At 44.7% G+C, this 23,908-nt stretch overlaps 1 protein-coding gene and 1 long non-coding RNA gene across 4 annotated transcripts in view; both read left to right on the top strand.

Moving 5' to 3' along the window:
* Nucleotides 1-23,908, top strand: part of VGLL4 (vestigial like family member 4) — a 95,298-nt gene that overhangs the window by 34,096 nt on the left and 37,294 nt on the right. Inside the window, exon 1 of one of the 3 annotated variants that reach the window (XM_064156361.1) lies at nt 13,810-14,368. The exons of the other annotated variants lie outside the window; for them this stretch is intronic. Within the exon in view, the coding sequence (XP_064012431.1) occupies nt 14,287-14,368 (82 nt within the window). The 5' untranslated portion in view covers nt 13,810-14,286. Of the gene's footprint in view, nt 1-13,809; nt 14,369-23,908 lie in introns of those variants that run through there. 3 annotated transcript variants of the gene reach the window in all.
* LOC135182355 (uncharacterized) lies at nt 22,778-23,541 on the top strand. The gene is made up of 2 exons (XR_010305182.1): nt 22,778-22,846; nt 23,261-23,541. It is a non-coding gene; the product is annotated as an uncharacterized LOC135182355 (long non-coding RNA).

Consider the following 23,908-nt stretch of genomic DNA (forward strand, 5'->3'; position numbering starts at 1 on the left):
AAGGAGACTGAGGGGAGACCTTCTCATTCTACAGCTCCCTGAAAGGAGGTTGGAGCCAGGTAGGGATTGGTCTCTTCTCCCAAGGGACAAGCTATAGGACTAGAGGAAATGGCCTCAAATTGCATCAGGGAAGGTTGAAGTTGGATATTAGGAATAATTTCCTCCCCAGGAAGGTTGTCAAGCCCTAGACCAGGCTGCTCAGGGCAGTGGTGGAATCTCTATCCATGGAGGAGTTTCAAAACCGTGAGGGATATGGTTTAGTGGTGACCTGACAGTGCTTGGACTCAGTGATCTTAAAGGTCTTTTCCAACCAAAACAATTCTATGAATCTATGAGTCTGGATGTAAAAATCACTTTTAGTGGTTTTCTTGTTATTTGTAGCAAAGTAAATGCCATTCCTGAGTTGGCTGGAGAATTACAATAGTGGCAGTCTTAAAAGAAGAGTTGATAGAGAATCTGTGTTTTCTTTGTCTAAGAATTGTAGGCAAACAGTAAGGTTCTGGTTTTGTTTAATGAATCAGTCTGCAGATTGTGCTCTTCCCTGTGCTCACTGCATCTAGTGCAGCTACAGCACTAGGATGTCTACCCTGAAATAAGGGCTAGAAAGAGTTCAGCCTTACTGTAAAACTAAGTTGTTGTCTATTGCCTCAGTTCTGCTGGGATGGGACTGGTTTAGTTTCTAACCATCCTCCAAAATAGAATTTGATGCAATTATATGTGAGCTATAACTTTACATTGTGGGAGGAAGGCAAAACTGAAGAGTGAAGTACAGTGTTCTTCTGTCCTGCCAAGTCCTAGGTCTGTGAAAAGGCAGAGTGCACAAAGTGCTGTGCAGTGAGGATCTGGACAATTTAATTTCAGTTCCACACTAGTGTATGGTCATTACTTAAGTCTTAATTAATACATTCATGGTCTTAGTTAGATTTTTGCTAATAAGATTTGCAGTATAGCACTATAAGTGATATTAGGATTCTGGTTTAGGGTTTGTGTGCTGGAATTAAAGCGGGGGGGGGGGGGGGGGGGGGGGGGGGGGGGGGGGAATAAAAACACCCCAAACCATTTGCTTTGTTAGGAACATGAATCTTTCCACAAAGAGATGCTAACTGCAAATGCCATATAATGGCTTGGGTTGGGAGGAACCTTAAAGATCATCGAGTTCCATCCTCCCCACCATGGGCAAGGACACCTCCTTCTGGACCATTTTGCTTAAGGCCCCATTCAGTCCAGGATTGGAGTTTCCACAGCTTCTCTGGGCAACCTGTTCCAGTGCCTCACCACCCACCTGGGGAAGTATTTCTTCCAAATATCTGCTCCAAATCCAGCTTCTTCCGTTTTTAAGTCATCACTCCTCACCTGATGCCTTTGTCAAGACTCCCTTTCTAGCTGTTTTGTAGTCCCCTTCAAATCCTGGAAGGCTGCTCAAACGTATCCTTGGAGCCTTCTCTTCTCCAGGCTGCACAATCTCAGCTCTCTCAGGCTTCACAGCAGAGGTGCTCCACCTCTCTAATGACCTTTGTGTGGCCTCCTCTGGACCTGTTGTAACAGGTCGAGGTTCTTGTTGTGTTGGTGCCGTCAGCGTTGGACATGGTGCTCCAGGCGAGGTCTCCGCAGGGTGGAGCAGAGGGGATCTCTGTTATGTTAGGGTTTTTTTAAAAGGTGGTTTTTCTTGAGTTTCTGACTGCAGGCCTGAGACAGATGGATATTCACCTTGTATAAATACCATTAGCAGTAACCCAATATTTTCATTTGAGATGGATACTGTTGTCTCTGTGCAGTCTGTTCATTGCTTTATGGAAAATAAGGGGACCACTGGGACCAGTCCACAGCACCACAGCCTTCCAGCATGCTATGGGCCTACATAGTCTTCTGATTTACAGGCCACATGTGGAAAATATACAGGCAACACCCGCCCTGAACCACACAATTATTTCATTGTGAGGCATGCTGATGACCCTTGCATGTGTAAGGTACCCCATGATGTTAATAAATTTCACGTTCTGGGTCTGTGAAAGCAAACACTTGTGTCAGTAGTGACTCATCTTTCTTATGTGCACAAAAGGAATGATAGCAGTCAGGTATTGCAGACTTCTCCAGCCAGGTGAGATTTGGTGTTATATAAAGGGAGCTTTGTAGTATGTCCATCTGAAGCATTACCAGCCCAGGCTGCTGTCTGCATTATGTCTGCTGAGAGAGATTTCATAGAGCTGTTTCGGTTGGAAAAGCCTTCTAAGACCATTGAGTCCAATCAGCCCAACACCACCGTGGCCACTAAACCCTGTTCCAAAGTGCCATGCCCACACTTTTCTTGAATGTCTCCAGGGATGGTGACTCCACCACCTCCCTAAGGCAGCCTATTCTAATGCCTGACCACTCCTGCAGGAAAGAAATTGTTACTAATTTCCAACCTGAGCCTTCCCTGGCACAATTTCAGGCCATTTCTTCTCATTCTGTCATCTGCTACTAGGGAGAAGTGACTGACCCTTATCTCACTACTACCTCCTTTCAGGTGGTTGTAGAGAGCAATGAAGTCTCAGCCTCCTCCAGAGTGAACAATGTCAGTTCCCTCAGCTACTCCTCAATTCAGCAGCACTTTTAAAAGAAAATGAGACTTGGGTAATATCTCCTAGTTTTGTAGCACTAGATGTTGGTTTCCGTGAGACTAGTACTTTTGAACCCTATGGTCACAATCTGCAGAGGTGTGAGTGAAGAAAGTTTGCTCTCTGCCATGAACACTGTGGTGCAGTTTATGGATGTGTGCTGTGGACCTGTTTTTAAAGTTCTTATTTCCCCTGCCCTCAGGGTACATGACCATGCATATCTCTGATAACTGTGGTCTATGCCACTGTATCTATGACCATGTTCTGAGTGCTGGAGCACCTCCTCTATGGGCACAGGCTGAGATAGTTGGGGATGTTCATCCTGGAGAAGAGAAGGCTCCAGTGAGACCATATAGCAGCCTTCCAGTACCTGGAGTAGGCCACAGGAAAGCCAGGGAGGGACTTTTTGCAAGGGCTTGTAACGACAGGATGAGAGGGAATGGTCTGAAGCTTGAGGATGTTAGATATAGACTGGAGATTAGGATGAGTTTTGTTTCAGTGAGGGTGGTGAGACACTGGAACATTTTGGCTAGGGAGGTTGTGGATGTTCCCTGCCTGGAGGTGTTCACACTGGACAAGGCCTTGAGCAACCTGGTCTGCCGGAAGGTGTTCCTGCCCATGCAGGGTGGTTGGAACTAGATGATCTTTAACGTCCCTTCCAATCCCAACCCTTCTGTGATCTGTGCTATCTGTGCCTGTATCGAGATGCTTATAAATATCTAAAAGGTGGGGACGAGAGGATCAGACCAGACTCTTCAGGATGAGAGGCAGTGAGAGCAAAAGGAGACACATCCAGGCAGCTGGGGTTTTGTGGCCACTACAGTTCTGGGACAGATGACTGTGTGTTTAGGTTTGGGGTATTTTTTAGTGTGGTAAAACAATCTACTAAGGTGAAATAATACTTTTGTAGCAAAGAACAAGACCCTCAATTGGCAAAGATTAGTCTGAGAACTGGAATGAATTTTCATTTTCATTTAATGAAGTAGTAGGTTGCAAGTTAAGTAGCTGGGCTCAGTAATAGGCAGTTATGAACATTTTCATCCTACTATTTAGGATAAGTAATTACTTTTAATGTTTAAAAGCCAAAAATTAATTTGTTTTGCAACAGAAGTTCTAAATGATTTTACTGCATGGTTCTGAGCTTCATGGTTTGATCTCATTTGTAAGGTTGTTGCCCATCTTGCCTGTAATATTGAGTCTTTGTGCAAGCAAGGTGAGCTCCTCACAATTAAATAATTTGCATACACTAACATCTGAGTTGAATTGAGCCCTGTGAGTATCCTGTGTCTCGCCAAGCTAGCTATAAAAGGGAAATCTTGTAAAAGACTTCAGCAACCTTAGAGCTCTCTGGTTTATTCCTAAACCCTGTAATTAGTGGTTTCTGGAAACTGGATTTGCTTCTTCACAAAGCTCAGGGAGATGCACAGTCATTTTGAAATACAGCCTCTAAACATGGGCTGCCTCCTAACTTCACTAAGTAAAAAGAGCTGTAGATGTCTGAGCATCAAGCTGCCTTAGAATTGGCTTTGTTTCTGTAATACTCTCTCTTTTTTATTTACTTTTTGGTTCTTTCCCTTCTCCGGTCTCACATTGTTAAAAACATGAAGTGTTTTCTTTGCCCTGTTAACATGCTCCTAGGGCATGGTGAGGTTAACACTTCATTGCTTGTGTCTGGAGGCTCTGATGGTGTCTGAGGCTCTTTGTAGTTGAAGATAAATTATGTTTGTGATTATCATCAACTCTTCAGAAATTTAAATTGGTAAGCAAATAACAGGAAAGATTATCAAGACTGTAATTAGCAAATAACAGTTTTTCAGTCTAGATAAACCAGATTTATCTGTCATGTATTCTAGCTGCATTTTTGAAGTGTTCTCAGCCCAGCTTAACAGGCTATGAAAAGTGCCAACAAGTTGTGAATTGCAAGGTGCTGCTAATGACAAATATCCTTGGTAAGCCTGGCTCCCTCGCCTGCTGTTCAGTTCGAGTAGCAGTCAAAGAATGAGGGTAAGGTAAATCAGGTGCTGTTGAATACTTCTCAAATACAAATGTGTTGCACCTTGTAGAACTGGAAAGTGCTGGCCTGGTTCATTGCCAGCACTACCCTGCAGCCTTTGGCAGTTGTGAAATAGCTGTTTTAGAAGGATCAGTGGAAGGTGTGCTCTCTGTGCCCCTGCTCACCACTCATTAAGATACTTTAAAAAACACTTTCAGCTTTGAAACAACCAGGAGTTTCAGCTCCTGTGCCACTGTGAGAGAACAGAAAGCCAGCAAAGGCATAGTTGAGTTCTGGGACAGCATGATCCCACTGATGGAAGTGAAGCAGACTGCTTCCTAAATTGCCAGCTGCTCCTTTCAGGAGACAAGAAGGACCTGCTAGAGCAGCAGCTACTGCCAGAGGCATCACACACTACCTTCTGTGCCCCTTCTGCTTTTACCCAGAGAGCTGAGTGTGGCTGTTGCCAAAGAAATGCCCAACACACTACCTAATCCAAGTGTGATGTGCAGCGGAGGCACGCAAAGGAATGGCAGAGCATTCTTTTGCAGCAGCGGGCTGTGATACACTAGAATGGTGCACTCAGTTAGGAACAGGAGATGCACAGCTTTCTGAGGATGATGGAGGGGCAGTTGGAATCAGAGGGTAGGCTTTGCTTACATAACCATAGAATTGTTTTGGTTGGAAAAGACTTTTCAAGATCATTGAGTCCAACCATTGTCTGACTTCACTGTGTCTGATGCTAAGCCCTGTTCCTTAGTGCATTAACTGAAAGCTTTTTGAGTTGTTAATTGTCTTGGGAGGTTTTGATCTACTGTGAAATGGTTGGGTCTAAATTGCTACAAAATATCAAGCATTCTGCATTTTTAATTTCTATTTTCAATGATGCACCTTTTAACATCTCCGTGTCCTTGCAGAAGTGAGCAATACAGAATAAGAACTGCTTCCAGCTGCCAGTCCAGACAAGCCATTGGCCATCCATTCCTGAGTCCTAGAAGACCTTGCTTGCAGCCCTACACCTAGGGCTCGTTCACTATGTTTTTGGTTTCCTTGGCCATTCTATTTTAATCAGGCCAGTAGGGAGCTGAAACCAGGATGCCCACTGGCTTGGTCCTTCAGGGAACAGATAGCTTGGAAACTGGAGTTTCCTCACAGCCTGTGAGTGGGGATGCAAATAGGTACACATATGCAGACAGAAACAGATTTCCTGACCAGATATTAGGTGTGGTTTTGGTTTTTTTTTAAAGCAAGATTGCATAAGGTAGAGTACTAGAAGAATGATAGAGAATATATAAATTGCTGTGCTGCAACTTAGCATTGGATGTAAGTCTGACATTTCAATCTTCAGGAACTCCACTGATAACATACACCTCTTTTATAGAATCATGGTACTGGTTTGTTTGGAAGAAACCTTTAAGAGCAGAAACCTTTAAGTGCTAAGTCACCACTAAGCCCTGTCCCTCAGCACCACATCTGTTCTGTAATGTCTGGCACATTGTTGTAACCTTTAGCTAGTAAAAGACCGGTAAAACAAGGCTCTAGTTCAGAGATGTTCCACCTGCTGAGGCTTTTTAAGGCTGTGAAAGGGAGAGGGTGGCTTGATGTGATTAAAATTAATTTGCTTTGTATCTTTATGCTTAAAAACAAAGAAGTGATCTGGAATAATGTGTGTTTTGCTATGTTCTGTTCACTGGTGTGGTTGGGGTTACTTACTGCTTTATTAAAAGTATAAAATGTTGGTAGGGTTTGTGGTCATAGAATCAACCAGGATGGAAGAGACTTCCAATATCATCCAGTCCAATCTGTCACCCAGCCCTATCCAGTCAGCTAGACCATGGCACTAAGTGCCTCAGCCAGGCTTTTCTTGAAGACCTCCAGGGACGGTGCCTCCACCACCTCCCTGGGCAGCCCATTCCAATGCCAATCACTCTCTCTGACAACAACTTCCTCCTAACATCCAGCCTAGACCTCCCCTGGCACAACTTGAGACTGTGTGCCCTTGTTCTCTTGCTGGTTGCCTGGGAGAAGAGACCAACCCCCCCCCCCCCCGGCTACAACCTTCCTTCAGATAATTGTAGACAGCAGTGAGGTCCCCCCTGAGTCTCCTCTAGGCTGCACACCCCCAGCTCCCTCAGCCTCTCCTCATAGGGTTTGTGTTCCAGGCCTCTCCCCAGCTTTGTTGCCCTTCTCTGGACACATTCCAGAACCTCAACATCTCTCTTGAATTGAGGGGCCCAGAACTGGACACAGCACTCAAGGTGTGGCCTGACCAGTGTTGAGTACAGGGGAAGAATAACCTCCCTTGACCTACTGGCCACACTGTTCCTGATCTAGGCCAGGATGCCATTGGCTCTCCTGCCCACCTGGGCACACTGCTGGCTCATCTTCAACTACTCTCTACCAGCACCCCCAGGTCCCTTTCTTCCTGGCTGCTCTCAGCCACTCTGTCCACAGCCTGTAGCGCTGCTTGGGGTTGTTGTGGCCAAAGTGCAGAACCCTGCACTTGGCCTTGGTAAATCTCATCCCATACCTGACTCAGCAGTGAGCTGAGGTCTGTGCTGTTCTCTGCAGCGCTCTGAAGTAGCACAGCTGCTGAGGTAGCTGCTCACAAGAAACATCAAATGTCATTTTCCTTATCATGCATCTGAACGTCCTACATGTTTAACACATTGTAACTGTATTTTCTGATTGTATCAGAGTGTGCTTAAAACCAAACACTTTCTCTTGCTTAAAAGAGATTTTTGTTTACTTTTTTTTTTCCCTGTGAAATGCATTCTAATGAAGTAATAAAACTGGTGGTGCAGCAGCTCTGCAGTTGTGTTGGGACTGGGAGAAGGAAAAGCACATTTTTCCTTCAGGCACATCGCCACCTAGCAGCTGTTCACTACCATGTGCTCCTTTTTTTGGTTAAAGGTCGTCAAACCTAGGGCCAAATATTCTTGCTGTATTCCTCCCCCACCTCCTTTGAGAGTGAGCTCATGGGTGCTGTATCACAAATGCCTGTCTGCCCTCAGGACCTGCAGCAGATGTGTCCATTCAAAAATGGAATGATGCAAAATCATTTGGGATTTAGGAACAAGTTCTTTGCCATGGGGGTAGTGGAATGCTGGAACAGGTTGCCCAGAGAGGTGGTTGAGGCCCCATCCCTGGTGAGGTCTGACAGGGCCCTGGGCAACCTGATGTAGTTGAGAGTGCCCCTGCTTATTGGACTAGCTGCCCTTTGGCTTGGCAATGTGTCATCTAAAGCAGCTCAGTGTATGATGGGGAGAAGGCCTTGGGGGTGTTGAAGGAAAAACTCAACATGAGCCAGCAGTGGTTGCTGGCAGCCCAGCAGGCAGCTGTGTGCTGGGCTACATCAAAAGCTGTGAGAGCAGCAGGACAGGAAGGGGATTCTGCCCCTCTGCTGGGACCCCACCTTGGAGCACTGTGTCCAGATCTGGTGCCCTCAACACAAAAGGATATCAAACTGTTGGAGGGGATCCGGAGAGGGCAGACTGAGGAAGTTGGTTCTGTTCATCTTGGAGAAGAGAAGGCTCTGGAGAGACCTTAGAGTAGCCTTCCAATACTTGAAGGTGGGTGCTACAGGAGAGCTTCAGAGAGACTTTTGACAAGGGCTGGGAGTGATAGGATGAAGGGCAATGGCTTTGAGCTGGAAGAGGGAAGATTTAGACTGTAGACCAGGAGGAAATTCTTTCCAGTGAGGGTGGTGAGAAACTGCAACAGGTTGCCCAGGGAAGTTGTGGCTGCCCCCTCCCTGGAGGTGTTCAAGGCCAGGTTGGAGAGGGCCTTGAACAATCTGGTCTATTGGGAGGTGTCCCTGCTCATGGTGGAGGGCTGGAAATAGATGGTCTTTAATGTTTCTTCCAAACTGAACCATTCTTTGAGTCTGTTTAGGTGCTGCAAAAACCATGTAAAGTCTTTACTGTGAAATTTGGTATTGTGGACTTGATATATGAAAGATTTTCCATATCCTCCCACAAAATTTCAAGTAGAACAACACTATCTGATTGCAAGGATTCTTTTTTCTCTTGGGCCCTGTTATTGCTCAGTAAGCTAGGACTATTTATAGTGCAAAAGTTTTATCAGCAGTGGCCCAATCACCTGCCACGTTCACAACCTGCACTGTAACTTGCTGAGAAGATCAGTTTCGTGAGCACCTCTCCTCTGAAGAGCATTCAGCTCCTTTCAGCTGTGGGTATATCATCAGGAATGGTGTGGTCAGCAGGAGCAGGGAGGTCATTCTGCTCCTGTACTCTGCACTGGTTAGACCACACCTTGAGTACTGTGTTCAGTTCTGGGCCCCCCAGTTTAGGAGGGACATTGAGATGCTTGAGCATGTCCAGAGAAGGGCAACGAGGCTGGGGAGAGGCCTTGAGCACAGCCCTACGAGGAGAGGCTGAGGGAGCTGGGATTGTTTAGCCTGGAGAAGAGGAGGCTCAGGGGTGACCTTATTGCTGTCTACAACTACCTGAGGGGTGGTTGTGGCCAGGGGGAGGTTGGTCTCTTCTCTCAGGTGGCCAGCACCAGAACGAGAGGACACAGCCTCAGGCTGTGCCAGGGGAAATTTAGGCTGGAGGTGAGGAGAAAGTTCTTCACTGAGAGAGTCATTGGACACTGGAATGGGCTGCCCGGGGAGGTGGTGGAGTCGCCGTCCCTGGAGCTGTTCAAGGCAGGATTGGACGTGGCACTTGGTGCCATGGTCTGGCCTTGAGCTCTGTGCTAAAGGGTTGGACTTGATGATCTGTGAGGTCTCTTCCAACCCTGATGATACTGTGATACTGTGATATCTGCACCAGTGCTTTAGCTGGGTCAGATGTTTGCTTGCAGTGTGACTCTCCTGACTGCCCTTCTTTGGTCTGCATTGCAGAGGGGTCTCAACTGTAAGACAGATTCTGTTTAGAGGAAAAGAAGCTGAAAAATCCAGCAAAAGTGACCCAGTGCCAGGGAACATTGGCCCTGATCTGACCACAGATCAACCAACTCTGGGGAAACATGGAGCTGTCAGAGGCCATAGCAGCAGTTGCTTCACCCTGCTCTCCTGAGTGTACTGCTGTGTTCTCCAAGAAGGAGAGTGGTGATGTTTTCTTACTGTGAGAATCCATAGACTCACAGACTGGGTTGGGTTGGAAGGGACATTTTAAGCTCATCTAGTCCAACCCCCCAACATTGGTTAGAGGCAAGCAGCACAGGATTTTGTCACACTCTACCCCAGTGCAGGGATGAGCTGTGAAAATACGTGTTTAGCCTCTTGGTTTTGGCAGAGGTGATTTACCTATGCTTTAGAAACACCTCTCTTTTAATTATTTTTTTCCTTCTCATTTGCTTTGCTTGCTTCAGAATACTTCTGTGATAAGGCATTCTTGTGTAGAGACTGATTTTTCCTTGGTCAGAAGATCAGCAAGAGGTTGAACTGTCTCATCTTCTACATGGGCTAATTAGAACATATCTGAGAGGAGATCTAATAAGTGTCTATAAATACTTGAGAGCTGGGGTCAGGAAGGAAGGGACAGGGACAGCCTCTGCTGGAAGGGACAAGGAGCAGTGGATGTAAACTGCAGCACAGGAAGTTCCACCTCAACGTAAGGAAGAACTTCTTTACTGTAAGGGTCCCAGAGGAGCTTGTGGAGCCTCGCTCTCTGGAGACTTTCCAGCGCTGTCTGGATGTGTTCCTGTGCGACCTGCGCTGGATTCTATGGTCTTGCTCTGGCAGGAGTGTTGGATGCGATGGCCTCCAACAGTCCCTTCCAAGCGCTGACATCCTGTGATCTGATCTCCTGTGTGACATAGAAGCCGAGGTCCAGGGTGGCTCAGAAGGACGCCTGTGGCTTTTGAGTTACCTCTAGGGGATGCTGTTGTGTTAGAAGTGCAGCGTTTGAAGTGTTTTATGCACGGACGCTGGCATTTATCTGCTCTGCAGAAGGAAAGTGTCAGCAGTCCTACAGGAGCTACTCCAGCTCAGATGAAGCAGAGATACCACAGCGCATAACTCTGTGTGTGTATCTATCAACATGTGGAACAACAGAGTGAACTAACCAAGGTTCTGAGGTGATCAATCTCTTCTCCCTGGAAATAAGTGATAGGACAAGAGGAAACATCTTTTCCCAAAAAGGTGGAGTCCCCATCCCTGGAAGGGCTTCAAAGCTGCGTAGATGTGGTGCTGAGGGACGTGGTCTAGTGGTAACCTGGCAGTACTGGGTTAATGGTTGGACCTGATGATCTTAAAGGTCTTTTCCAACCAGAATGATTCTATGTCAGGTGTGGTTTTCTCTCTGTGTTGCATCCAGTTTTCTGCTGCAGTGATTATTGATTCCAGCTGAGTGGCAGGTATCTCAACTGGTGAAGTGTGTAACAACAACAGCTTGAATCAAGCTGTTGGGAATTCTTTGCTATCAGGAACAGAGTATTTCATAGTGACTCTTTAAGTATTTAAGGTTAACATTTGCTGGGCTTGAATTTGTTACATTTTCTTTCAAGGAAAGGTTTTAGAATGCTTGAGATTTGCATTGATAATCCCCACCTCAGTTTTCCACTAAGCATTGCCCTACTTTGAGTGTAGATATTTTAATTTGGAAATTCATCGAGCTCCCCATGTTTGGTACCAGTTCATTATTATATGATATGAAGCATCCAAGTTCAGTACACAACATTTGGCAGCTGTTCATTACTGTCTTAAAACCTGCAGGCCAGTAGTTACTGGTCTCATAAAGCCTTAACTTCTTTATTAGCGTCTGGACAGCACTCCTGAGCAGTGGTTTGTAGACCTTGCTCTTCCAAACAACTTGAAGAAACATGTATCTTTGAATATAGAGGAGTTTTTATTGCACTTGGGAACTACAGTACTTTTGTGTGGCTAAAACACTGTGCAAACCCTGTCTTGTAGAGCACTGCTCTATAAAAGTTGAGGGTATTGTTTTTTCTTCCACATCACCTGTACATCCCACAAAAAAATCGAAAGATTTAAAAATGGAGAAAAATATTTCTCTCTGCTTGTCCTTCCCTTTTAAGTGTTTTGTATCAATGTAAAGTTGGAGATGTTCTCTATATTAAACTGTACATCTCAGAAGTATTTGCCCCCAAAAGTGTTGACACTTAAGGAAGAAACTTGCATTTCACGCTGAAAAAATGTCCCTCTCTCGCTAATGTTGTAGGTTTGGATTTTTGTTGCAACTTATTATTATTGACTTTATTATTATTATTTGACTACTTATTATTATTGACTTTATCCAGTGGTTGGTCTAACCTGAAGCATTGGTATCAGCTGTCTTTGAATTTGAGGAAGCAGGACATACTCTTGACCTCCCTGCTTAAAACACATCGTGCTTTTCTCTGCCCACAGCATTCCTCTTTCTAGAAAATGCCGTGCACTATTTTGTTCTGGAGGTGTGTGATTTCAGCTTTCATGGTAACAAACCTTGTGAGACAAAAAACAGTTGCAGGCTTTTTTTAATTGGGTCCCATGCAGCAGATGTACTGTTACCTTAGAGTCAGGTGCTTGTGAGATTTTAATGTGGTGAAAAAACTTAAAGATTAATAGGACACTTCAGTTAGGAGAGTACCCTTGTTGCATCTTCCCAGCAGTGCAGGATCCCTTTCAGGTGGTATATTTCCAGCTGGGTTGAATTCAGCACTGTTGGTGGACATTCTCCATCAGTGGAAGTGCAAAAGCAGGACTACTTTTTGTGTCTGAAGTGAGGAGGAACCTTATTTGGGTTCTGGCGAGGCTTCCTTGGGGATGAATTTCTTACTCCTATTTGTCAGTCAGAAATTTAAAGAAATTACCTCATCTCACTGAAATCTCCAGAGCATTCAAGCTTTTCAAAAAGCCTTGACAAAATGAGTTGCTTCTGTAGTGTAGGATCTTCCCCTTTGCCTACAGAGGGGAAAGCTCTCAAGGTGGAAATGGAAGTTTTTGTTTTCCCAACTCTCTGTTCTTGGGAAATGAACATTTTCCATCCCAGAAAAAAGAAGTGATGACATTGTGTTACAAGGCAAGGAGGGCAGAGAGTAGAATGGGATTCCATTAACTTTTCTGATTTTGTCTGAGTCCATACTTACCCATTACCTATTTTCCTGTCGAATCGACCTTCAGGTGCTGATCAAGTGCAGGAAATGCAGACTAATGCCCATTAGGTTAGCACATGCTTACACCTCTGGAGATGTTCTGCCCTCTTAGGATGAGTCACACACTTCTATCTGTACGAGCAGTTAGAGTCTTTGTGATGGAGATTGTGACTGCAGAAGGGCAGACCGCATCCTGAGATGAGAGCAACAGCTGTAATAATCTCCATCACTGGTGTCATCTCAACTGGAGCTTTGGCATCTGTTAAAAACGTAGGAGACAGAACATTTAACTGCTGCTAAGCCTTTAAAAAAAATCAGATGTTGAATTTTAGTGTTGTGTGAGGTACCACGTACCTGTCTGTATGCACACACGTGTATCCGCTGTGCTTCATTGAATTCTCTTTATCCTACCAGAGCTGCTGTTCTGTTCCTGTAAAACAGCATTAGTGTTCACTGCAGCAGTACTGGGATATGCCCGAGGCCATGCTAGGAAATTAAGTAAGCTTTTAAGAGAGGGAATTAATTCTAAACAGATGGATTTAGCTCAGTTCTGTTCAGCAGCCTGACCAGAAAGTTGCTCTCAGTCAGCTCCTGCCCTGTGCCCAAAGGAGGCCCCTCTGCTCCCCGGGCTGCCCCTGCCTTCCCGCTCCTCCTCCTGCTCAGCTTGGGCAGTGCCCTGCTACTCCCCCGCCAGGGGCCGGCGCCACTCGGGCTCCTCAGCCAGAGCTCCCCTCTGCTCGGCCCCCACTGCTCGCTCCCTGCCACTCGGATCCCCTCTCTACAGGCGCCTCTTCCCAGGACCTCTGCTTCCCCAGGCCCCTCTCGTCTCCAGACTCTCCTGCGTATCAGGCCCTGGCTGCTTGGACCCCCTCTTTGCGAGTTCCCCTTTGCCCCAGGCCCGTCTCTGTGGGCTCCTCTTTTTCCAAGGCTGCCCTCTTTCCAAGGCCCCTTACTCCAGGCCCCTCTCCTCTCTGCGGCCTTCCCCCTGCCCCAGTCCCCGCCGCTCGGGCCCTCTCCATGCCCAGGCCCCGCCAGCCGGGGCCCCGCCGCCTCTCTCTTCGCAGCCGCGGAGCATTGGGAGGCTGATGCTGTGCAGCAAACATCCCTGACATCCGCGGAGCCCGGGGCTGACGGGGCATGCGCGGCCCCCCCGCCCGGCCCGGGAAGCGGCTGACATAGGAGCCATACCAGGCATAGCCGGCATGTCAGCGCAGGGAGCTCGCAGCGGGCTGTGAGCGCCGCCAGCCTGTCTTTGTCCCAGGAAACTTCCCTCCGCTCTCTGCTCTTCCTTTTTTCTTTTTTTTAACAACAGAAACACTAACTTCTCCCTTCCTAATTTTTTTTTTTAATTGGAAAAAGACTTGAAAAGTTTTTAGACAGTTGTTCTTTATACTGGAGGACACAGTAAAGTTTAGTTTCCCGGAGTTTGGCAGCGAAAGAGCGTTGTGTGTGTGTGTGTGTTTCAATCGCTCCAGCCCTCCTCTGTGCGCTCTGTTTCGGTGAGCCGAAGGCTGGGCCTTGTGCTGGTGAAGTTTGGGAAGCCGGGCGAGCCCTCGGTATCCTCTGCTTGGCCTCCTCCTCTTCCCTGAAGTCGGGCGAACGCAGGCGAGCGGGTCTCTTCTGCTAGCCCGATAAATGCTATTTATGAAGATGGACCTGTTGAACTACCAGTACTTGGACAAGATGAACAACAATATCGGCATTCTGTGCTACGAAGGTAATGGTTTCCTTTCGCCGAGCGCCGTGGGTCGGATGTATTCAGTTTGTAAGGCTGAAGTTTTCCTCTCGGAAGGAGATCTGTCGGGTCGGCGGTGGGATGCTTTGCCGTGTGTGCGCTTAGAGCTTGGTTTAAGGGGAGGCATTTTTCCCTTTCATTGAATTTGCATGCTTTTTTGGTTTTTTAGCAAAGACTTAGTTTGGTGTTAATTTCCCTTGCTGTTAAAGGGAAGGTGGTGTAAAAGGCCCCGTTGGTTGTGTGGCAGGCAGAGTTTTTGTTCCTGATTTCAGGGGCTGCAGAAGTGGGTGGGTGGGTGTGAGATTGACTGCACGTTCCCACTGTAGGGCCAGCCTGGCAGCTCTCTCTCGGGAGCCAGCGGCGCTGGTGGGGCTCATTGTCCGGCACCTCTGCCCCGGGGAGGACAGCTCGGGCCTGGCCATGGCCGCCAGCTCCTGCACCCCCTTGCCCAGGAACCGCCCCACGCTGCCGGCCCCTGGGGACAGCGTTACACAACTCCAGCGCTGGAAAAAGGAGGGGGCTTTGCCCCTCTGCTGAATCTGAGTTTCTCTTCTGTCGCTTTTAGCCGATGTAAGCTGGCTCTTGCTCTCCGTGTTGTCGGCACTAGTAAGGCTGGTTGGAAGCTGCCCGAGGTAGCAGGGTGAAATCACTTTCTTAACACAGTGGAGTTTTATCTACGTGCAGTTCGCAGAAGTGGTTATGGCCTGGCTGGGGCTGAAAAGAGGCACCACTGAGCTAACTCAGCTTGGCAGTGGGGCTCTGTGTGCTGCAGTCACACACAGGCCTTGAAGAAATCTTTCTTCTGATTCAGCAGGAACGTTTTCCATGTTCGTTTGGAAAATAAACTTGCTGCAGTTGTCAGAGAAGTAAACCGTAAGGAGGATGCCTAGGACTCAAAGCTAACTATTCATACTCAGAAAAAGACTGAGCCAGAAGGCAGGGAGCTGAACTTCACTGTGGAAAATACCGTCTTTTCTGTCATCAAACCAGCACAGCCACGTTTCTTTCCTTCAGGAAGTGGAGAGGTTCCCTGTAGAGCTGTTAATATCTCTGCTTCACTTCCCCCCCCCTTTCTCTCTTTCTTTTCCTGCACAAATGTGTACGTATTTCCTTCAATAATTTTTTTTAGAAGATCAGTACTGAACAACATAAACCTGGGATTCAGCAGAGTTGGGTTTTCAAGCTTTCTTATACCTTGCTATTTTTAATACAGCAAGAAAAGTAGTTCAAACCAAAATAACAAAGCCCCAATCAAACAGAAGGAAAAAATTAGCAAAAACCCCCACCTTCAAACCAGGTTGCAGGATGCTAACTTAACTCTTTCATTGCTTTTTTTGCTCTCTGTAGTCACCAGTGCCTTTTTTTTTTTTTTTTTTGGAGCAATTAAGAACTTCTGATAAAGACCATGAAGTTTTGTGTAAAATGCTTACACAGTACATGTTCCTGAGTCCTTTGTTGACTGAAGCAAAAAGACTAGTTTGGGCTCATTAGTTCAATTCATTATACCTAATATCTAGGGAAGATTCTTTCCAGCCCCCTTTGTTATTTTCTCCACTGTTTTTCTCTGATAATTATTTAACCAGATCTTTAATAGTTGAAAAGCTTAAGGAGTAGACTCTACTGTAGCAGCCTTTGTTTAGTTTAAACATCTGCTGCTGTTTTCCTTATTCTGGAAGTGAACATTTTTAACGCTAAAATAAACACACACAAAAGGAAGAAACAAAAAGCAAAACTTCAGTGGTGTTTATAGTGAGGTGTTTATATCCCCGTGGTTTAAAAAGTATAAACACTGGCCACATCTGCACTGAACTCCAAGGGTGTTGTACAGATGCCTACAGATCTTCCATGCCTCTGCCATCATATTTGTTTTATAAGTGAGTTGTGGCAGCAGTTGATAGGTCTTGTCTTTTCAAAGGCACTGCTGTGGGAGTAGCTGTATGGACAACAAAGTGCCCTTTCAAACTCAATTAATTAGGATTTATCAAAAGGCATACTTGAACTACTATAAATAGAAGCCTTCCTGAAAAGTACTTCTGCAGATGTAGGATAAAATACAAATACATTGTATGACATTAAAATAGGTTTGAAATTTCAGAGGAAGGAATTATGGACCTATATGCCACAGGAAATAAACGAGGTGGTTGTTTATTCCTTTATATTCTCTCCCGAAACACTTACAAAGTAACTCTTTTGCTGGTCAACTGTGTCATTTGCACTTGATGAGGTTTAGTAGTGGCTTTAATCATTCTCCTCTGGCACAAGCTACTGGGACTGTGTGCCATTGAGTTGTGCCTGCAGCCTATGGATAAGAGATGTATGAGTACATAGGAAATGGGAAGGGTTCCTCCATCGTGTGTGTTTGGCAGCCCTTTAGTTCCACATGGAGCAGAAGAATGTAATTTGCATCCCAAGACAAGTCCTGCTTTTTCTTGCCCAGCATGAGTTACAGATAGCTATGTGTTATCTGCTAACACCAGCACTTGGTTAGTTGTCCTTGGCCTGCTAGGTGCAGGAAACCTCAACTATGTCTTAATCTGTTCCTCACCAGTGTTACTCATGATCATGCTCCAGCGAGTATGGGAACACTTACTGCCAGAGTGCCGTAGAGTTCTGATAATAAAACTTAATTTTGGCTTGGGCCTGCTCTGTGAAGGTGTAGAAGAGAGCAGAGTGGTGACTGATACGGATGGGAGCTGCTTTATGGACAGAAGAGAGGCCTTCTGTTGAGGTTGTGGGTGAGGCAATGGGAGATGCAGAGGTTGTCCCATTATTTGTTAAGAGGTAATGGTGTGTTGCTGATTTAAGTGACCAGTGTGTGCTATGGAACCTTAGCTGAAGTTGGCTCTTCTCTCAATCATGAGAATTTTGAAATTTGTTTCTTTATTTACTGTGAGGGTGGTATGACACTGGCAGAGGTTGCCCAGAGAGGTTGTGGAGTCTCCATTTTTGGAGATGATACCCAGTTGGGCATAGCCCTAGTTAGGCCTGATGGCGAGCAGGAGATTTGGACTAGATGATCTCCAGAGGTGCATTCTGGCCTCTCAGCACTCACTGTGATGGAAAGCTCTGCACACTCATATAATTAGAACAGCCACAGCCAGCAAAAGGATTACAACCAGAGATGATGTTAGAGGATGTTTTGAAAGATGGTCCATAACTTTGAACCATAGAACAAAGCCATTTCCTTTCCTTGAGGTTGTTTTACAGTGATAATTTGTGTCCTTTGGAGTGTTTTATTAATCTAATGACTAGCTTTGAGCTCCTTGTGATGCGCCATGGTAATCTTATCTCTTGATTGCTTGATTAATGGTTTTGGAGGCAAATCTTAGCTTCAGCAGCATGGTAGGGTTTTTTAAACAAGTTGCATAAAAAAGAACGTTGAGTTTTCTCTCTCTCTGGTGAAAGATTATTTTCAAATCATTCGAATAAGGATGTTTAGTCTTCACTAGTGGGGAAGTGGGCAGTTGCATTAATAGTGATGAGCTATTTCAAGGGATTTGCTGTAGTATACTTCATGCAATAAAGAAAAGAAGAAATAATTAAAGAATTGTTGACTCAGCATCTGGATGCTGATTTTTAACACAAATACATCTGATACCCTCCTGCTAAACATTCGTTGCCAGTTACCAACAATGGCCAGTTTAATGAGTAGTGCTTTCATATCATTGTTTTCTTGCTAATGAGCTCAGAGACATCAGAACACTCTTGGGAGGCTGTTTTCCCCGGGAGGTGTAAAGGCCACCAAGCAGAACCACTCTGTCCTAGTCTGGCATTCCCAGCACTTCGTATCAAATGGCAGGCACTTGATCCGGGCATGCATTCAGAGGTGGGACATCTGCATCTTGTTTTGCAATGGAAACTCACTTAACTTGAGCTGAATATTCTTTTTTGTGTGTGAGGTAATGGCAGGAGGGCTGAGAGGGAAACAAATCACAGGTGATCGCACCCTTGAACTAGTGCAGGAGGGGCAGCCCAGTGAATTCTGGCTCCTTATTTCCCATGGAATATGTATGAGAAGGTGCAGCCTCCAAACAGATATGCTTAGTTGGATTGTTTATCTGAAGGAGCATACAGCTGGTGGTGTGTTGAAAGGCAGATTTCTGTCTTCCTTGCTCTCTCTCCCATTTTCAAATGCTTTGTGTTATTGCTGCATTTTCAGGGCTTGAACTGCTGGGCTGGGAAAAGTATAAAGCAATGCAATAAGATGCTAAGCAATCCCCCAGGCATGTTATGAGACTTGGAACACTCAGAAGAGTTATACAGAGTTCTCTGGATAGTCCAGAAGCCTGGATTTATTTATTTTTTAATGAAGAAAATTTGATCCAGATTTGTAGGAAACCACCCCTTTTTGGTTCAGGACAGCTTACATTAGTTAGTGGCACATTACATAATTATTTCCCTGACTTCCTGTAACAATGAAGCGTTAGTTGGCTTCAGCACGAAGCTTGCGCAGCCCTGGTGTCTTCTTGGGGCACTGCGAGGCGTTCCGAGTATGTGTGCACCAGACAGGCCACTGATACCAAACGAGCAGCCTGAAACAGATTCTGCTAACCTCATTTGCTTTTTAATGCAATGCAGAGTGTTTTCTTAGCTCCTAAAGAAGAGCTTCCCTCAGCTTTCTTTGCTGACTTTGCGTTTTAGTCTGCGTTCGTAGCATCAGTTTCTCCTATTAACTCCCTAGTTTGGTTTCTAAATATATCCCATGACTTTAACACTATTCTTCTGTGAAGAATTGGTGGAAGAATAAATGGGATAAAAATCTCCTTCACGGTGAATTAAATGTTCTTCTTTGTAATGCAGTGTAAAATTTCTGTTCAAAGTCATGTAAATTAAGATGCACCTACAGAACATTCCCCATTTCTAGGTCATTCTGTGGGTTTTGCTTTTTCAATGTCTTTTATGTTCAGGAAATAACAAAGAGCTCCAACTTCACAGTTGGGCTTTTCTTACTCATTTCCTTCTAGCACAAAGTTGGGAATATCCTCTTCAGTTCTGACATCAAAATTCAGTTTGTTTTCCTCATCCATCAAAGGCAGGATAGATTTAGGTCATACTTAAGCACTTTTTCTCTGTAGAGTTCTGTTATTTTCCTCACCCTTAGATGCTAGTTCAGCATTTGTGCTGAGAATTCAAACAAGGAAGTTAAAACCACAAATATAGTGGTGAGTCCCACAACTTTCAATAGATAAGACAGGAGGCACTTTTTTCTTAAACGGAGATAAAAGGTAGTGAGGTTTGTAGCAGTGAGTTGAATTCTGTGTTAATGAGCAATTTGCTTAAAGGCTGTAACTTGTTACTCACAAGTCAAATTTGTTACAGTGCCAGGTCTCTTTGGATATAAATCCAGGGATTTTAGGAGACATTGAAAAAAAGCTCAAATTGCTCCAGAGTCTGAACAATGCCCTGCATTGTATGGAGAGCTGTTGGAGAAAAAAAATAAACCCTCAACAACAGCCTCCATTGTGCAACATCTGAAATTATGAATGAAAAAGTTCATCCATATGTATTGGGTTTGCCTTTTTTAAGTATCTGCTTTGCATGAAAATAGTTGTCTATTAATTTCTTCTTGTGGATTAATACAGATGGGCCTTTATATTTGATTTTGGCTGAATAGCCTACAGAGTTTTTAACATGCTGCATGCAGACAGTGTGCCAAGCAATTTAGCAAAGTTGTTTACACTAACAGTAATCCAGCAGGACAGAGCCTATAATTTTTCACTGATAATAGCATGAGGTAGTGATGAACAAGAGTTTCTGGAGGAGTCTTGACAAAAATGGCATTATGCTTTTTCAGTGTTAAAGAATCATGAGTGTTTTGGGGTTTCATTTCTTTTTCTCTTAAAGCCAGCCAGTTGTGGCTTGTTTTTTTTTTTTTTCCCTCTTTTCTATCATGCAGCTTTTATCATCTCCTTGAAAATGACTTTACAAATGAGCACGGATGGATTGCTGGACACACAGGGTCATTGTTTCCCTTTCAGGAAGAGCCATGCAAATCCTGAGGATAATGGTGTGATCTGCTAGAGGTTGTTGTGCAAGCACTCTGCCAAGGCTGGGGGTGCAGTAACATGCACACCACGAGTGCCACCATGTGCGGGTTTAATTTCCTGGGGACAGATTTCACTCAGTGCTCATCTAACAGCCTTTTCTAAAGGGTGAGCTGACATTCCCATGCCTGCCTCTACAGGTTGGTGTAATGGTGCGTGTAGCTTGATGTGACTACTGGCATGTGTTTTAGAGCCTTGGTGGGATGGGAAGAGAGACCGTGGGTCATCCTGCATAAGTGTGGTTTGAACAGGCAGTGAAGCTCTTAATTAGAATTACCTCTGTCAGCTTTACGGATGGATGGAGTTGAAAGAGTTTTATTCTTAATATCAGTAGTAGTTTGGCACAGATTCGAAGGTAGGGCAAACTTGGAGTGTTTTACTTACCAGGAAGGAGCTCCACACAATTTTTTTCTTGCATAACCTTGGTGAAGTTGGAGTGTTAATGTTCCTGCTACCACCACAGCACTGTTTCTAGCCAAAGAAAGAGTAATCCAGAACCTTCAGTGAGGCAGTGGTCCTTCATCGCAGATCTTTAGGTATTTAGTGGTAATAGGGAAGTCAGTCCAGAAAATCTCAGGTAAAAGTAACACCAGTGTGAGGGACGGTGTGTGAAACCAGTTTAGAATGTTTCCGTTACCCAAGTTTTGTGGCACTGTTTTGTATCAGATTTTTTAAAGTGACGCTTCCCTTTGTTCTTCCTTTGTCACTGTGTTGTCTGTAGTGTTAAATGCAAGAACTTAAGCGCAGCAGTTGATGGTCGAGTTCAATCTTTGTCTCCTGACACTTTGTGCTTCATTTTGTCTTTGGAGGAAGAGATCGTCACAAATGAGTTGTACATGGATAGAGGTGGATCATTTTAGGGCTGAAGTGGAATGTCACAGCCTTTGTGGCACAGGAGGGAGGAAAGCGTGCCCTTAGCAGGGGAGTACCATCTTAGTTCTCAGAAACTCCATGGTTCCTGTCTTTTCATAATGCACATTGTTAGAGGAGTCTCTCTTCACGATTTTAGGTCATGTTCTTTTTCGCTCCTCATCATTTTGGAGTGCTCCTTGTCAGCTGTGAGAATCAAGCCACTGTAATGTATAACTTTCCTCCTATTTGTCCAAACGTTGCTAGCAGGTTCCAGGAAATATATTTGCTCTCCCAGGAAAAGTTTGGAACCAGTTGTGTTTAAAAAGCAGTAGTTTTTCCTGGAAACCCATTTGACAGGGCAGGCATGGAAACCACTCGGCATTATGCTTCCCTTGGTTTGCAAAACTTAATGTTTATTCCTCAGCATGCAGAAATAGAGGGTTTGGGTGGTTTTTTGCCTTTAAACAAGGCTTGTAGTTAGAAGTAAATGGGCCTATATTTTTTTTCCTCTAGGATAGGAACATCACTGTTGTTGGGGAACATCAGCCAATAATGAAATATTTACTACATCTTATTTTGACCAAAAAATTCACAGAACTGCAGATTGGTGACAGCCTTTGTAGTTACCATCCACTAAGTGCCCAACCCAGCAATCTTTTGTGTGAGAAGAGTGAAAACCAAAGCTGCTAAGTGGCTGTTTTGGAATAGAAGTTGTCTTTTGGGGAATGCTTCCTTGTTTTGGCTTTGGTCTGGAGCACTCTGGTTGGTATCAGTGGTATTATGACTTCCGGTTGTGGTATTTGATTGTTAGTGCAAAGTATCTCTCAGTTCTGAAAGTAAGTTTAGATATTTGTAAAATTAGCAGCTGTGGACACTTTTAGAGCAGAATCTTTCAGAAAATTGTTGTTTCCTGGCTCCAGATTGCTAAATTGGAGTTGATTTCTCTTCATTGCTAGTGTTAATCAAATGGCCATAAAGAAAATCAAAGCTGTCCTGTGAAAAAGAGGCTGTCTCCACAAATCTAAAGTCTCTAGGAAGACCAGTATATGCTCCGTGAGCTAGCCAAGTCAAATAAGTTGTTCTGTTTATATTCTTTGGAAAGTAATCTGTTCTAAAGCAGCACTCTTAGCACAGAGGGGGAAAAAAAAGTTGACATAATTATGGCACCACCTTTGCAGTGCTTTTACACAGAAGACGTTAACTGAAGATAAGGTGAAGGATGTGCTGGATGACTCATATAGGACAAGTTTAAACTCTGCCAGTTTCTTGGATTTAGTATAAATATTTATGGTATTGAAGGGGATTTTTTTTTTTATTAATTAAAAAAAAATCAAATCTGCTTCCTTCTGCTCCAGATCCTTTTAGATGTCCTCCTCAGACATCTGGTGTGCATTGCTGCTTGTTTAACCCCCACCCTTCACTTCTCATGCTGTGGCATCTCGGTGAGCTAGCGCAGTCGCTCTGTGGTTGGCGTCAATGAAATCTCGCCCAGCCAGCTGGGAGAATGCTGACGTGCACACTTTTCCTGCTGAATGCTCCAAAGCCAGAGGCTACAGCTAAAGAGGTGAACACTTTGCTCTTGTCTTGCTGTAGGCATCACACTGAGCTATTGACCCGACATGTCAACAATAGCCATTCCAGCATTAGCAATGATCTTTAAAGATTCTTGATTATCTTCTCTTAGAATAAGCTTCTTTTATCAATGTTACGTAATCAACGTGCCTAACCTAGCTCACCAGCAAGAAAAAGTGAAGATCTCTTCCTTGAAAAATCCTTTAAACTCCTAATTTCTAAGCTTGTAGCTGTTTTGGAGGTACACTGTGCTTACCATAACAGCTTCTGTGGAGGTACTGAGTTTTCCTTTGTAGCACAGGAAATTGAATGTCACCTGTACCTCTCAATGAGTCCATTTAGGGGCAGATATAAAACAAACGTTTTAATACCCATTGTAGTATATCTATCTTATTTTTCTCTGCAGAATCCTAGTCCTCAAAAGCCTCTGAATTCAGCCTTTAGCTACTGCCATGAAATAAACAATTATGCTCATTTATGGAGTGGGGAAGGAGTTGTTTGACTTTACTGAAGTCAGGAACAAAACTGACAGCAGCATGCAAAGTGTCCTGTTTGTAATGCTTTGCTGTAGTTGCAGTCTGTTTGTAAACAGGATGCTTTTTACCTCTTTGTTTTGAGAAGTGCAAATAAAATTGTTATTAGTCAGCTAAACAGAATAAAAACCTGCTCTTTGAAATGTGGACTTGGTAGCTGGATTAGATCCTTTCTTCTGGGCCAGCAGTTGTGGACAGGACAGGAGCTTTGGGCCTAAAATCTCATGGGACTGTGGTTCATCCATAGCTGACCCCTTCTAAACTGAGCTGATAAAATCCATTTTGGTGAAAGTAGGTGAGAGTTTTTAGCTGATCCAAGGAATGAGTGCTTTAGAGAGAATAGTGAGATGGAAGAATTTTAAGTTCCCTTCTTTAAGCCACAGGACTTTTGCAGGTCTGTTGGTTTGAGACCTCTTGAGCTGCATAAAAGGAATGTGCCCAGAAGATGAGCTGGGGAAAGAAACTCCAATTAAATAACAGTCCAGCTGTGGCCATACAGTGCCCAGCTCAGCAGCAGGCAA

The sequence above is a fragment of the Pogoniulus pusillus genome, chromosome 16, assembly GCF_015220805.1.
Source record: "Pogoniulus pusillus isolate bPogPus1 chromosome 16, bPogPus1.pri, whole genome shotgun sequence".
Lineage (NCBI taxonomy): Eukaryota > Metazoa > Chordata > Aves > Piciformes > Lybiidae > Pogoniulus > Pogoniulus pusillus.